The following is a 16,876-nucleotide window of genomic DNA, read 5'->3' as shown; positions in this document are numbered from 1 at the left end:
AACTGGCTACAAGGTTCATTAATAATCATTGATCGATTGAGCTATTGACAACACGCTACAATGTTTAATAGTAGCCATTCATGCATCGGTCGATGTTATTGACAACACGCTATAAGGTTTGATAGTCGTCAGTGATCAATCGATTGATGTTATTGACAACACGCTACATGTCAAGTATCAATCAAATATGCTTATGATAAACATCTGTGTGCTTATTTTGTTGGGTAACGAAATCGAGGAAGAGAGTGGGAGAGAAAGAATAAAGTGTGAGAGAATATCATCACATACATACATACATACATACATACATACATAGGTTGGTAAGAGAGCGGTAATGTATCCCATCATTACAATATTTTTCAGAGGACAAGTTGTGTGCTAGAACTAGTAAAATGGATGGTATAATGTTCCCATTTAACTACTTCTCGCTCCCTCCACCTGCCTCCTAACTTCTCTTCACGACACGATCTTTTAAAGGGTATTTTTTATATAGCCTACTTTTCCTCGAAAAATGATTCATCATGAATGCAAATGAAAGAATCGGACCGTTCTAAACCCATCAGGGACACTTAGCACATCTCGGCATGAGTCGTGACATTGATTTCACTACAATGCCCAGATTTGTATCAATATCTTATAGATAATGTGATAAAATTAGATAACGAAAACATTCACATTAAACGACGTATTTTGAATGGGGTTGGAGAGGGTGGGTGGAGTTAACTTCGTATATGTGTGTATACTGGTATATAGTTATGTCATTATTAGTTCGTCTTTAGGCCTTGAGGTACATGTATATCCTTTCCTACTATTCTAGATACATTATGAGGTCATCATCCCAGATGTTTAATACAAAGTCCACACCAAAGTGTTAATCTTCACTTATAGGATGGAGACAAGATTAGAAAATTAACAGTTCTCCTCTTTGTTGAAAGCACGGCCATCGGACTTGCATAGTAAAACCTTTACAAAATGTAAGAAGTTCGTGAAATTTCGTCATTTTATTCTCTAGGTATAAACAAGCTAACTTGTAAATTGGACATAAATACGATATGTCCAGTACATCAAATTTGAAATGAATTATATTAAAAAAAGATTTACTTACCACTAAGCAGTCAGCTAATTTCGTAAATTGTTACTGGCAATTAGAATACGAGGCGATGAAATTTTCATGACCTAACTTGTGTTTGTTATCTCCAGTAGGATGACGGCCTCGTTCGATGCCGTGAATGACTTGGTCTTTACCAGTATATACATTGACAACCACTGAAGTCGGTATACTGCATAATCTCCATGACCGTGTTGACTGGTTAGAATAGAAGATCTTCGACAATACTTTCACAACATTTTTTCAGTGTGTAATACGTTCGGTACTGTCAAATAGGGTCATGTACAAAAATAACCGAATTTTAGCTTCAGTCGAATGAGGGATCACTTCAAAATATCTGAATATAACAAATACCCTATTAGTTCAATACATACATGAAAATTTAGAAAGCCGATGAAGCTAGAAACACAAGCCTCATTGCAGAGAGAGCCAGGAGGAAGGCGAAACAAAAACAGCCTCAACTAGCATCGACGTTCACCTGCAGCAAGTGCAACAGAGACTGTCACTCTAGGGTCGGACTCTTCAGCCACTCGCGAATGTAGAGATAGGACACACAACCGGAAGATATACCATCGTCACCCGAAGATGGACGAATGCCGAGAGACATGAACATTTAAATTACTATCGAACATGACTTGGTACCGTTTTGGGCACCATGGCCTCGGTTTCACAAAAAGTCTTCGAATACCACCTCAAATTAAGATTTCGTAGCATCTGTCATTATTAAGAATTGTATTAGCGGCAAAGATCAAATTAACTTAAGTACAGAAATCAAATCCTTCGTTCAAAGCTGTAGAATTTGGATTGCTTGCATTCTTAAAAAAGGGTAGAAAATTCCTAAAATTTGACGAAAGTTTTAACTTGTACATGAAGATAAAACAAAATCTTATTAATGCCATTATGTATATTGTAATTGTTTTTAATCCTCGATGTGTGCTGCATGTACTGTAAAACAATAAAGTCATCGATAGGTGGCAACCTGGTTATTCTTGGAGATTTCAACTTTCACTTTGACTGTCCCGGAAACCCAAATACATCAAAACTCATAGATTCCATTCATGTTTTCAACCTGAAACAGTCAGTTAACCAACCCACCCATAAACATGGTCACATTTTAGACTGGATTCTTCATAGACCTGATGATAACATTCTACGGTCCTCCCTGGTATCCCATGACCTTGCATCAGATCACCTCTGCATTATATGCCATCTTGACGTATCAGTCCCTAACCCTCCACCTTTATCTGCTACTAAGAGAAACCTCCGTAGGATAAATAGAACCAAACTAATGCACGATATGCAAGCTAACTTAACAACTTGCTTACCTCCTACTGCAGAACAACTCGATAACTGCCTGCGTTCATTGCTTGACAAACATGCGCCAGCTACCAAGTGCTGAGTATCAATTCAAAAGTGTTCTCCATGGTATAGCAGTGTGATGGTAAAAATTCGCACTCCTAAAAGAGACCGCCGTAAAGCTGAGAGGCTTTGGCTTTCCACCAGACTCACTATTCATAAGCAAATCTATGAAGCCGCTAAGAAGAATGTCACAAATATAGTCCATGCAGCGAAATCAGCCCACTACACGACTAAGATCATGGAAAGTTCAAGCTGCAAAGAGCTCTTCGAGATTACTAGCAAGCTAATGTCAAGGAACAAATCTACACCACTTCCAGCTACCTTCTCTCCAGTCAACCTTCCGGATATGCTTGCAAATTTCTTCCGTGACAAAATACAAACCATTAGAGATAAGCTTGACGCCACAATTTCAATTGACTCGTCGTCACCATACAGTTGGGATACAGAATTTGAGCGGTAACCATTAGCAGCATTTGAAACTGTCTCTATCGATTTCGTACGTACAATCCTGATGAAGAGTACACCAAAGTCATGTGAACTTGGTCCAATTCCAACATCACTGCTGCTTAAGTGCTTAGATCCAGTATTGCCTTCACTAACTGATGTTATTAATACCTCTCTCTCATCCGGGGAATTCCCATCATTTTTCAAAAATTGCTATTGTAAAGCCTCTGCTGAAGAAACCAACACTAGACCATAACGATTTAAAGAACTACCGCCCAGTTTCTAATCTCCCATTCATATCAAAAATCTTAGAAAAGGTCGTTCTATCCCAACTTGTATCTCATCTAAATTCAAACAGTCTTTTTAGCAATGTACAATCTGCTTATCGCCCTTACCACAGTACTGAAACTACTCTTCTAAATGTAGTTAATGCTATTCTCTCTGCGCTGGATAGCGGAAAGATTACAGTCCTCACCCTCCTTGATTTGTATGCAGCATTTGACACAATAGACCATGATATATTACTTCACCGTCTCCAGCATGTATTTGGCATTCATGATACAACCTTACTGTGGTTCAAGTCCTACTTGGTCAACAGGACACAAATTGTATCTGCAAATGGAATACACTCCAGCCCAGTTGAGCTATGTTGACGTGTTCCACAAGGGTCTGTTCTTGGATCTGTTCTCTTCATTCTGTACACTCAGTCGCTCTCAAGTGTCATAGATCATCATCCAGTGTCTCACCAAATGTACACTGATGACACCCAAATATACAAATCTAGCCACCCAACTGAAGTTGATGCTACCATCCAAAGTGTGGAGAGGTGCATTTCTGATGTGAAATCATGGATGACATGTAACAAGCTGCAGATGAATGATGATAAAACTGAGGCAATTCTGATCACAACACAAAGACTTTTTCATTCACATCCTCTACCTCAAACAATAAATATCAGCAACACCAACATTAAATTCACACAATCAGTACGAAACCTAGGTGTTACTCTGGACAGTACTCTCACATTGCACCAACATGTCATGAACATATGCAAGGCTGCATATCTTGAGCTGAGACACATCGGCTCAATTCGCAAATATCTTTCAGTTGATACCACTAAAACACGTGTGTGTTCATTAGTACTTTCAGGACTGGACTATTGTAACTCAATTCTGTCTGGTTTATCTCAATCTCTGCTCCAGAAACTTCAAAAAGTTCAAAACACACCTGTCCAACATACTTATCCGACCTCACCCGTGTGTACACACCAGCAAGATACTTATGCTCCTCCTCTGACAATCGTATACTCATTATTCCCACTATGAAAACAAAGTCATATGGAAAGCGTTCTTTTGCATACCAGGGCCCAGCAATGTGGAATGAATTGCCCACTGAACACAAAGACACAAAGACTCAGTCATCACATTCAAGAGGGCTCTCAAAACTCACTTATTTCGACTGCAAGAACAAACTTAAAGACCTAATAATGCTTCCTACCTTAAATATTCTCAGCATGTTTTTTAATGTTTTCTAATTTCACGGTGTTTGTTTTTGTAATGATATCATTATATGTTTTTATCTTATACGTGTTGTCTAATGTTGTAAAGCTCTTAGACCTTCAAAAGATTAGGCTCTATACAAAGTCCTCATTGTTATTATTATTATTATTATTATTATTATTTTATTATTATTATTATTATTATTATTATCAAATTATACCTTTGAACACATACTGAAAATATTTATATAAGGAAGAACATTTGAGACGTTAAGTGTAACTGGGACCTTGTTGAAACGGTACTACAGACAGTACCTCCTGTCGGTAATATGCTGAAGAATACAAATATATGACTGAAAGGTTTTCTTCCAATGTTATTTATTTTTCCTATTTACTAGAGTATATAAAAATGTCCAAAGGAATGTGTTTGCTGAAATTCAGATCCTCACGTAGTACACAGTCGTTTTCTATCAAATCGGTCAAATAAACGTTCCCGCTTCGTATGCATAACTTCCCTTAATCTTCGGAAACCCAGCGCGAGTGATGTCAGAGGCGGAAGACTGGCAGCAGCGCGTGACTGCAGATGTAGAAGTTGATGTCGGATGCACGTTAGTTTTAAGAGGGAAAAAAATACCAACATGCTGTGTTGCATAAAACCGAAGGAACATAAGTGTAATGGGGTCTGGAACTCGTTCTTTTCCTAATTCCTTGGCATTGCACTAATCTGAAATAGCATTATATATCAGTATAAGTCATTATAATAAACATTTTAAATTACTATAACAAAATCAGTTTCTACATTATATGTGTGTGACCGCTCCCGTGGTCTAGTGGTTAGTGATTCCGCCTCGGATGCGGGAGCTCGTGGGTTCGATCCCTGGCCGATTCATACCAAAAACTTGCAAAAATGGTACTAACATCTGCCTCGCTTGGCGCTCAGCATTAAGAGGTTAGTGTTAGGACTGGTCGGCCTGGTGTCAGGATAATATGACTTGGTGGGACATCATGCTATATGTATGTGGCATGATGCTCCAGTGCTAGACATCACTATAAACTGCCACATTGCAGACATTGTAGCAATATGACTGAAAAATTGTTATAGCTATGTTAAAACTCCAAATCACACTCACACACACATGATACGTGTTACTACCTTAGGATATGCGTGTGTACATGGGAAGAGATGCACTTATTGCTGTTACAATACAGGACTGGACTGGGATAACTTTATCGTGTAGTCTTCTTAGCAAGTGCCATATACACAACACAAATCGTATATAGTACAAGTATCTATATTACCTTCATGACTGAGTTCTACAGTATTTATTGTAGTGCACACATGTACATAATACATATACCCTGATATTTTTTAAATCTTTGATTATTTGATGGGTAACAATCTTATTTTTTCTCGATGTATGTGATATTAAATTTATATGACTGTCATCGCCGAGTCTGGGGACAGGTTAACACCAAGATCCACTTCCTGACAATAGATATTCTCAGCATGCCTGAGCTAAGAGAAACCACAAAGCACCTATGAAAGAAGTAATTGAAGAAAGAATGATTCATAAATAGGTTCTACTACAATATCAAAATAACAGTAACAGGTCAAATGAATGTCCCATTTTATGAGGCTGCCTGTTTTTGAAAACCAGATTTATAAAATAATGCCACACGCAGTTATTGAATATTAAAAAGCTGGGTTAATTGCCTGCTCTTGAACAGAAAACAAGTATCAAAAAATGTATTTTACAAAAATGGGATGAACGAGTTTAAAAGAAACTTTGAACATAAAAATACCAAAAGAAGTATTTAAAAATGTTAAAATGCCGCCGCGAGTTTGTAAACACGCGACCTTTCGTTTGGAAGCCGGGTTGCACGTCCTAGGAGAGGAATGATAAAAAAGGTTTCAACGTAAAATATTAAAGTAAAACTTAGAATTTAAAATGGAATTTAAAATGGATTGGATGAGCGAGATTAAATTAAAGTTGAACATCAAAATACAAACAAGCACAAAATATCTGGTAGTATCGAACTTGCGATCACTTGTTTGGTAAGCCGAACTCGCAAAACGAAAGACAAAATGTGGGTGTTTATAAATAAGATAGCATCTTTGGACAGACCACATACAATGAAAGTTGGCCTTTTTTGCTGGCAGAAGTGTTGGTTATCTCTTTAGCAGGTTTTATTGCATAAGCACAAGAATGTATAATGGAGAATATGATGTTACTGTTTAAGGCACTTAACAGGGCGTATCACATGAACTCAATATTGCACATGACGAACACTACTTCTCAGTCCCTCCAAAAAAGAAAATAGACATGCACAGAGATATATAACACGTCTATGCACAGACACAATTTTAAAAGCAAAATTTTACACACTATCTGACAAAGAACGTGCAATATACTTAAATGTTATCCTAAACTAACCTTGAATTATATCACCTACACGCATATTAGCAATTGCAATGAATATCCGCCACACTACTGTTTACATTCCCCACCCACATATATTATTTTGTAGAACTAAAAATAAAACTAAACTTGTATTTTTGAAATATAAATTGAAATATGTCTTTCGAAAAAAAAACGATAGTATCAACTCCTGTTCATAAGTACGCTGATATTAATATCGTCTTTCACAACAGTTCTCAGCTGATGAGCCGGTTTCCGAGCTGTCAAAATCTAGAGCATCGTTTGACAACGTCTCAAACCGGTATGGCTGAAATTTTGAGGAACGAGAATGTCTGTCCATACCTGAAATAGGTTTATTACCAAAATGACTAAATTCAGGAATAAAAAAGTACACAACAAGGCTGACTAGCAATTGTTTCAGCTGTCCCGTCTCTGACGTCACACAGTCCCATGACTAGGAAGCTTATTGATCTTCGAAACAGTTGAAAGATCTCGTATACTTCAGTCATTTTTCAGACACCTACAATAATACGGTTGGTTCTATGCATAAGAGACGTATTTAATCACATTTTTAATGTTGAATATTAACAGAAGAGCAAACTTTTTCAAACCCTTTAAAGAAGTTGAAGTAATTTTACAACCATCCATTAAGAAAATGACAAATGTATCACCATTTTTTTAAACCACGACTCTATTCCCAAAATGTACATGTGGTTTTCTTTCACGTATTGCCAAAACAATATACAATACAACAATATGCATGAACACGTTTCAATGCCCTGTGTTAAGAATTATATATTAGTTACTGTGAGCACATTAACAGAGCGGATTTAATTGCAATTACAATATATTTAAAAACGAGATAATTATTACACTTGTACGAAAAAGAAATGTAAAAATGTAATACAAACAAAATTTAACACCGATTACATCGATAATTCAATTCGCAAACGTTGTCACTTCTGTAAATTGTTGTTGTTGATAACAATGTCATTCGATAAACACGTATTGTTTTCAAGAAATATGTTTGTGGATAGATATTTTGCCACAAAAGAGAGAGAGAGAGCTATTGGTGGGGGGCAAGACAATATTATTGTAGAGGGCAGAGCATTTTTAATTCGTCCTTTACTCAGATCGGAACTAGGGTCCACGGATAACAGCATTGATCACCTGGCCTGCACGTACCAATACGCACATCTCCACATAAAAAATGGAAATCTCCGTGGATTTGCGAGTAGCATAACTACTCTAATGTTGATACAGTAATTAACTCTCATCTAAATACGCAGTTACTCCGAATTTCTCTGACAGAAATCAAGGCATAGGGGCTATTATAGAAAGATACATTACAATTCATTAGTTTATTATCATAAGCATTTACATACTTATAAAAATATTACAAATAGTGCATGGTTACCAAATGTTGTAGGTACATCTTCAAACATAAATGCAATACACAAATCGTCAGGAGCAGAAAAGGAAAGAATAGACAAATTTAAACAATCTATGAAGAAATTACTTTAGAAATAATAATCTATCTCTAATTTTAAACGCATCCTAAGCAAATTTCTCCAGTTAACATATTTTCTTATTTCAATGTACTTGTGCATGGATGGTTTCTTCGAGAAGTACTTTCGAATGAGATTTCCCATGCAAGCTAGTATACACGGGGTATACTAGAGGACGAAAATAAATTCTCTAATCTGTATATACTATTCTTTCTCCATATACAATTTCACTTTGTGCTAACACGCATCCTCAGTAGAATATGGGGATAGCACTTTCCGTTGTTGCTACCAAGCGGGAAAACTCGTCAACTTCTAACTTCATCTTTGCCCCATTAAGCCTCTGACAAAAATATTTCAGCTTTACCTACCTACCTACCTACCCACCTACTTACCTATTTACCAACCTACCTACCTACCCATTCACTATCCACCCACCTCACCCAGTATATATATATATATGTCTGTCTGTCTGTCTATCTAGCTATCTATCGATCCATCCATCCATCCATCCATCCATCGATACTGAAAACATTCCTTGTCGATGAAGATATCAACAGATTGTGAATTATAGGTGTCCATTAGGAAGGTCATCTGAAATAAATTAAATTGCTTATAAAATACATACCGAGATTACGATTTACCTTGTAATGATAACTATAATAATTAAAATTGGACATGACTTACTTTTCTTTTGCTTATAAACAGTGGTGTAGTGCTAAATAAATAAGTGAGAGAACGCACGTTACTCAGTTGAGGACAATAACTAGCGCAAAAAGTAAGGGAACGTGCAAAAAGTAAGGGAACGCCGTTTCCACGCGTTCACACAGTATTTTTCCCCTGGTTGTAACCCTCTCTTATTTGTAACAATTACTGATTTCCTAATAAAGTAAAGAAACAAATAATTGGCATTCAGTTCAACGAGGGAAAAAGTGGTGCTGAATGAGTATTGAAAAGATTATATCAATATTTGTTTTCACATTCTTCAGGTCACTGCAGTTTTACAAAGAGTTTTCAGATCACCGGACAGTTTTTGTCAAATATGAGACGTTGTATTTTAACAGCCGGATTTGTAGTGTCGATAGCGCCAGCAAGTTGGGTTTTGGCCGCTTCGGAAACCCCAGTCGTTCTCGACAATCAAGCCTTGAGGGTTAGCTGCTGCTGAAGCACTCGTTGTTTTCCGATAACCGGAAACAATACCCACATGACCACCCGTTGCTATGACATCACCCTTCACGGGGCTGTTGCATCTTTCCCAACAGCGGGAGGTGCCCAAGTACCACGAATTCGGATTGGCCCATTCTTCTGCTCCAATCGGTGAATAATACCAAAACCATCTTGAAAACAAAAAGAAAAAAGCTAGAAATCAATTTTTCTTAAATAATGGTCCAATTGGCTATATAATGAATTGCGAGGTAGTCAGTGGAATGGTTCCCCAACCCACTGCTACCTATATACGAATAATAATAATAATAATAATAATAATAATAATAATAATAATAATAACAGAAAATAAACTAGATGTATAGCCAACAATACCAACAAGTTTTAAAAGGTTTACCACTGTTTTGTGTAATTACGCTAAATCAGTTCAGTTAAGTTTAAAGCCCATGATGTGAATATTAGCTATTTAGGAATGTACAGCTCGGGTTGCCTAGTGGTTAACGTTTCCGCCTCGCGGGTTCGAACCCCGGCCGGGTCGTACCAAAGACTTCTAAAAATGGTACTAACAGCTGCCTCGCTTGGCGCTTAACATTAAGAGGTTAGTGTTATGATTGGTTGGACTAGTGTAGGAATAATGTGACTGAGTGGGACATCATGCTACATGTCTGCGGCATGATGCCTCAGTGCTCGACATAACTATAAACTGCCACAATGCAGACATCGTAGCGATATGACTGAAAAATTGTTAAAGCTACGTTAAAAATCCAACAAACACACACACACAGAAAGAGAGAGAGGAACGTTCCTGCCTTCGTGCATATTCTCATATTTTGGTCATTTAAAATATATAGGCCTGTCATTTTTGTGATTACTCATACATGGACTATATTCACAGATCTCATATTACCTCGTTATACAATAGTATCTACCTGACTCAATTTTTAATTCAAAAGCAATCACGCAAAGTTTATATGGTCTAATAACTTTTAATTGTCTCAGTTTAAAACAAACAACAATAGAGGATTCCTTATGTTCATGTTTTTGCATTCGACTATATTTATTTGCTAACTTGTAGCTTTATGTTTGTCAACCATTTTTCCTCAAGTTGTTCATGCCTTTAACCGTTGCTGGAATGTAATGAGATTCATCTCTGATATCCGCGGAAGAACGTTGTGTTCTTCGTCTCCTTGGGCAAGACAGATAAATAAAAGTGTCACGGTGAAGAGTTTGAGAACAGAGATGGCAAATAAAAACGAATTTTTGTCAAACAGCACTTGTACAGAGCGCATCAAACTGTGAATATCTTAGACACATATCTCAGATCTATGATTGCACTGGATGATAGGAATTCAGTTTAAATACTTACCATTTGGCTTGTAAGTTCAAGCCTTGTCTTGGAATCACAAAATACTGAGTCTGAGTTTGAGACTGAGTTTCAGCCAGTCAGAAACAGAACTTTCAAAGTAACTTCATTTGTGATTGGTGAACAAAAAACGATATCAGTCTGAAACCCAGGGCTGTATGATTTCCACACCAGATTCTACCTTGCTCGCAGTTAGACCGCGTAATATAGGGGTAAATGTTAGTATTTGCTCAACAAAACAAGAAAAGAGAAAGCCTACCTGTTTGGGGCGGGGCAAGTCTCCTCCTTTAGAACATCTGCAACAAAAATGTTGCATTTGTTGGTGTTTGTTCCAGTCACGTGACTACTGGAATACAACCACTTCCGACTTGACATGTACGACCGGGCTCTGTTACCAATTCTCTCCCCAGACGATGAAGCCTGGCACACCTGAAAATGATTTTGGAATATTATGTACCTACATGTAGGTAATTTTCCTAAGAAATTTTCATAGCACGCTTGGATAAAGTCTTTTTAATAAATTATAGAACGTTATGCACAAGTAAATTGTCGGTCATTACAGACAACACATTTTCATTCGTGTTTGTTTAAAAAATGACATGTAGAATTGTTTTAAAACTGAATCTAGCTATTTTCAAACGTCCGGCATATCTCAAACACTTTACCAATAATACTCACCAGACAAATACAAAGGGCCACGAAAAGGCTCAAGATAAGTTTCTTGTGACACATGGCTGACAGTCAATTGATCTCTGTGACTACAACGTTCTTTATATCTGTATTTATAACAGTGGGCGAAATAAAATCATCCTTGTTTAAGACCTATTTATACTTGTCTTAGTGCCAACAGGAGGAAACGATCTTTTCAGAGAGTTTTGTTTACAGTTATATTACTTATTGAATTCGACCTTGCTATGACCTATACGTTTTGTGTTTAGTACATTGTTTTACTTATACAGTATAGCTCGTCAGCGATCTTTGGAGAGGATTGTACTCTTGCGCTCCCTATTCTCAGTGTAGCGACATGCCTTAAATAGCGGTAATTGGAAGCATGTCAGTATCTCGTACTTTCGCATCCATTGCTGCAGTAGTAGATAAGTGATTATCAGCACGTGCACACGACTTCCTGGTTCTTAATAGCAGACGAATTCATCTGTAGAGAAGGTTGTTTTAAAAATGCAAACTGTATACGCTTACTGCTTAAAATCTTTGTATTGTCCATTCCATACTCCCTCCACTAAATCACATGGATTGTTCATCATAATAATACCCCTTACACAAGTCTCACTTTCTCATCTCTGCTTTTTGTAGTGACTGCATCAACTGTACTCTACTTTTATGTGTCACGTATTTAGGCTCTAACAAAAAGTAACACAGGAAAGAGTCGAAACAACAAGCTTTGAAAACATTTAACAAATTATTTATTTCCCTGGAAAAATAATGTAAACATAAAAAATAAGTACTTACGGTTTTAAGAAACAAATCCAAAAGTAATCAAAGAATAATCCACGAACAAATGTTAGAAGTCCTAGTAATGAAATGTTCTAATGAACTCAAGCTAGAGCCCGACGAAGAATGCAAGATGGAAGGCGATGACGTATGATGTATCCTATACTGTGTTCAAGTCTACATATCCTTGTAGAAACAGAAGAAATATCACTCCGGTTTTCGAAATCCGAATACAATTTTTAAGAAATGTCTTTGTTCAAGACTTCTGCATGAGCACAAAAATATTTCCAGAGAAACGAATTAATCTTTTAGAATCCAAATAATCTGAAGAAAAATTAACATATAACTCGAAAACTGGCTGCAACAGAAGGAAACTACTTTTGTAAACAAGACTTCTACTCAATTGTCTTCTGGCAGAAACGTATTTCAGCCTAATAGAAGCCCTTCTAAAACTCACACTGACACAACTTCTAAAGATCGAGCTTATGATAAGCTTGATTTGAGATCATTGTCTCTTCCTACATGTGCCTATTGCAAGAAAAAAGGACTCGTTATTTATGATTGCTACAAAATGAAAAATAGGCATCAGAATCAAGACAGTCCTATTCCAAATGCCCTTATTTCTAAGTGGTCAAGGTCATGGTCATGTATTGAAAGCAATACATTTGTTGGGTCTAATAAACTCCAGTCTGATTTTATTATGGAGAATTATGAACCATTCATATCGAAAGGTTCTATATCACCCTTGGGTGATTCGGGCAAGCTTATCCCTATTAAATTTTAAGGGACACAGGAGCTTCTCAGAGTCGTTTATTGTCAGGTACTTTGCCTTTTTCTGAGAAGTCTTCTTCTAACGAGAGTGTTCTTATTCAGGTAGTAGAGTGCAGCTTTGTTAATGTTCCTCTCCACTGTGTAAATTTGTCATCAGACTTAGTCTCAGGACCCGTGACTGTCGGCACAGTGTCTATTTTACCCTTTGAGGGCAATCATTTATTACTAGGAAACGACCGTGCTGGAGACAAGGTTGTGGTTAATACACTTGTAACTGACAAACCTTGCTTGGCTCAGAAAGTCAATCCAATTGAAAAGGAATACCCTGATTTATTCCCAGCTTATGCAGTTACCAGAGCTATGGCAAAGAAAGCTCTTGAGAATGATGTTGATAAGGACGTATTCCTTTAGCTGACACGTGTATTGGTCAGGCTTTTGATGAGGTCACGCTCACTCTTTGTTTGGAGCAATCAGAAGGTATTAATCACTTTGATCCTCTTTTTAACTACTCATTCTCTTTATTCTAATCAGGGTGACAAACGATAATCAGTTCTCGTCGAACAGTAAAGAGATCCTGAGAAGGGCCATTAGTGAAACTGAAGTTCCTGTCTGTTATTTCATAAAAAATGTCCCCGACCTTAATTCAAAATTAGTAACAGTCACGTCAACAAGTTTTTTTTATAAATTTATTTTTTATCGAGTTCCTAGTAAACAGAACTACATTATTTTGACATAATTAAATTAAAAAATAAAAGATTTCAAAACTTAAAACAATTAAATCAGATGTAAATTAAATCAAATATACATAACACATGACCCACATATAGTTTGATAACTGTGCCATGCTGCTTATGATAAGTTTTCTAATCTCTGCACGCCATAAATTATATGCATTTCATGTGTATTCTGTTACACCATTTCTGTATTCAGTCCTACTTTCCATTTATTACATGTTTCTGATAAATACTTCTGTTATCTATACAAAGGTTTGAATTAAGAACTTACAAATAACTCGAAATATTGCTTATCTCTTTAAAATACTGCAATTTCCTCTGTTGACTTACAAATGAATGTGGTCCAAAAACAAATGCCGGGGTGGGTGAATGGGGCTTAAACAGCAGTTTATAGACATTGATTGCTTTATTATACCGAGAAATATAAGCTAAGTACCTTTTTATATGACACAACGAGATAGCCAACGGGGATTGTGACTTGGGAAGGTATCGCACACACGTGCAATCCTGAGATAACGAATCCGACGCTCTACTAACTAAGCAACCGTGTCCACCCCACCCATCCACCCCACCGCAATAAAGGAAAAATTGAAATTGTGGGTACCTAATTGATATAGGGGTGGCACGTATCTCAGGTAAATTGAATTCAGAAAAATTATTTTTAGCATTTTTCATAAGGCCACCGCTAAAGTTAAAAAAATAGATAGCTATACAATCTTTAATTTATTCATTAATTGGTATCGTTCATTTTTTGAATTCTTTTTTGCGTGGGGTGGGTGTGAGGGGTAGTAGCATAGTTTTATTAGCTTTGTGTACTATTAACACTAAATTCGAATTTATTATCATGATTTATCGCAGATTTCTTTATTAGTCTTCTTACGTGCATTTCACAAGTATACTTATCATTAATGTCAGCATGACCTTGTTTTGTGTTTTGCGCAGTCATGGCAGTGTTTATTACTCACGTATTTCCTTTCGCTAACAATGAACTTTTCAAGTTTGCATACGATGCATCAGTTTCATCATACTTCAATCACTCGAATTCCGACAGTTTACAGTTGCAAATATTTACAAAATACTCAGAGGTGTATTGAAACTGACATTGTGTGAGTTTCAACACGTTCGTTTGTTTGTTAAAATAATCACATGAGCCAATGGTTGCTGGAGATAAATATAAAAGTTGCTGTTATGACTGTTCACGGTGTACTATCGGTGGATGTAAATGCTCGGGATAGCCTGAAGAAGAAACGAAGAAAGGAAGAATCCGTGGGTTATCTTTGTTATTAAATAAATTAAATAAATACTGTTGAATATGAAATGGATATCTGAATGAAGTGCAACTACTACAGATACATGCTTCCTGTAACTCTAATAGCATTATAAGTGCCTGAAGTATTTGATGAATACTTGACCTAATAATCAAACTGTTTTCAATGTACCTCCCAAAGTTGTATATTTTTAGTGTTACTTCTAGTATTATTATCAGAGACAGCTTCAGCAAAATCCTACGCTCTTCGTACTATTTTAAAAAGGTCTTGAATTCAAGAAAGATTTGCAGTTAATAGAATTTTAACTTATGAAATATTTATTTCGGATGGCCACTTAATACGCCAAGAGTAAACATAATTAAACGATTAGTCGTATGATTTATGCACAAACGATGGAGTAATATGTGACACTTGGCACTCAAACGGGAATTAACATTACGTCGTGGGTTAATAATGGAAGAAACATGGGAATTGATTCAAATGTCCGTAGGTTTAATATGAAGGGAACACTATAGCCTCAAACGGGAATTTAACACCGAGACTATGAAGTTACTATTGCATACATTGTTTGATGTGGTTAGCTTCAGTACTGTAACTAACATTACACTGTAGGTTCTATAGTGTCCCCAGCATGTAAAACATTGGTTCAGAGGATGTATCAACTCTGACAGGAATTTGACCTATGGCGTATACTCTGGCCTCATTGGGAATATTAAGTCGTGGGGTGTAGGTGATAGGCTGTTTTCCATGTTAAGGTATTTTTGCCTTGTATAGGAAATGTAGCCGCTTAATAGCCCGCCCAGCAAACTTAAATGACCTTTCTTCGGGATATACCTGCATGAAATCGATAGGAATATGAGTCATTTACTCAAAAATCGTGAGCATATCATTCGTCATGTCTCTAATTTGCTGACAGACGAGACAAAAGTACGTCATTGCTGAAATTTGATCTGGATCTGGCCATTGGCATTCCTAGTCCCGTGACTACACAACTCTCGCAACATACATGTCAACGATATCAGAGGTCATACAGTCACGTGACATCGACAATAAACAAACTTCCAAACTTGCTGTACATAGAATCTGGACAACTTATGTAGAAGTCACTTAATGTTTGCAAATAAATAAAATGTACTCTTAATTCTCAACATATTTATTCTCAGAACAATGACCAGAAACCTGTAGGTATCGCAGCAGGGTGGAGAAAACCATTTTCAAGAAGTACCGAGCACGTGTCAGCGATGTGTTTCTTGGTGTCACGTGACTACTACATTGACATGGCTCTCTGCGTTGTGAATCTGGTTTTCTTCAAATTGGTGCATCATTTACAGATTTTCGGTCGTTGTTTCCAGAATAAATATTACGAGTTTGCTTTTCATTTTTCTATAAAAATTACGTGACTTTCATTTATATGTTTGATTTGTTTCCCTACAGCAGCACTAGAAATAGTAGTTAGTGATCCATTATTCAGAACTGGCTACAAGGTTCATTAATAATCATTGATCGATTGAGCTATTGACAACACGCTACAATGTTTAATAGTAGCCATTCATGCATCGGTCGATGTTATTGACAACACGCTATAAGGTTTGATAGTCGTCAGTGATCAATCGATTGATGTTATTGACAACACGCTACATGTCAAGTATCAATCAAATATGCTTATGATAAACATCTGTGTGCTTATTTTGTTGGGTAACGAAATCGAGGAAGAGAGTGGGAGAGAAAGAATAAAGTGTGAGAGAATATCATCACATACATACATACATACATAGGTTGGTAAGAGAGCGGTA

General features: G+C 36.7%; 1 protein-coding gene across 1 annotated transcript; it reads right to left on the bottom strand.

Annotated features, from left to right (window-relative positions):
- Window positions 1-8,175: 8,175 nt before the first annotated feature.
- LOC149770089 (uncharacterized) lies at window positions 8,176-11,713 on the bottom strand. Its single transcript, XM_089949410.1, has 3 exons — window positions 11,540-11,713; window positions 11,121-11,290; window positions 8,176-9,671 (listed from the first exon to the last, which is right to left on the bottom strand). The coding sequence occupies exons 1-3, from the start codon at window positions 11,591-11,593 to the stop codon at window positions 9,392-9,394; spliced, it is 504 nt and encodes a 167-aa protein (XP_089805536.1). The 5' UTR covers window positions 11,594-11,713; the 3' UTR covers window positions 8,176-9,391.
- Between the last annotated feature and the right edge of the window lie 5,163 nt (window positions 11,714-16,876).

The sequence above is a fragment of the Sinohyriopsis cumingii genome, unplaced genomic scaffold (genome assembly GCF_028554795.1).
Source record: "Sinohyriopsis cumingii isolate HCF-2022 unplaced genomic scaffold, ASM2855479v2 utg002708l, whole genome shotgun sequence".
NCBI lineage: Eukaryota > Metazoa > Mollusca > Bivalvia > Unionida > Unionidae > Sinohyriopsis > Sinohyriopsis cumingii.
This window is presented reverse-complemented; position numbering and strand designations above follow the sequence as displayed.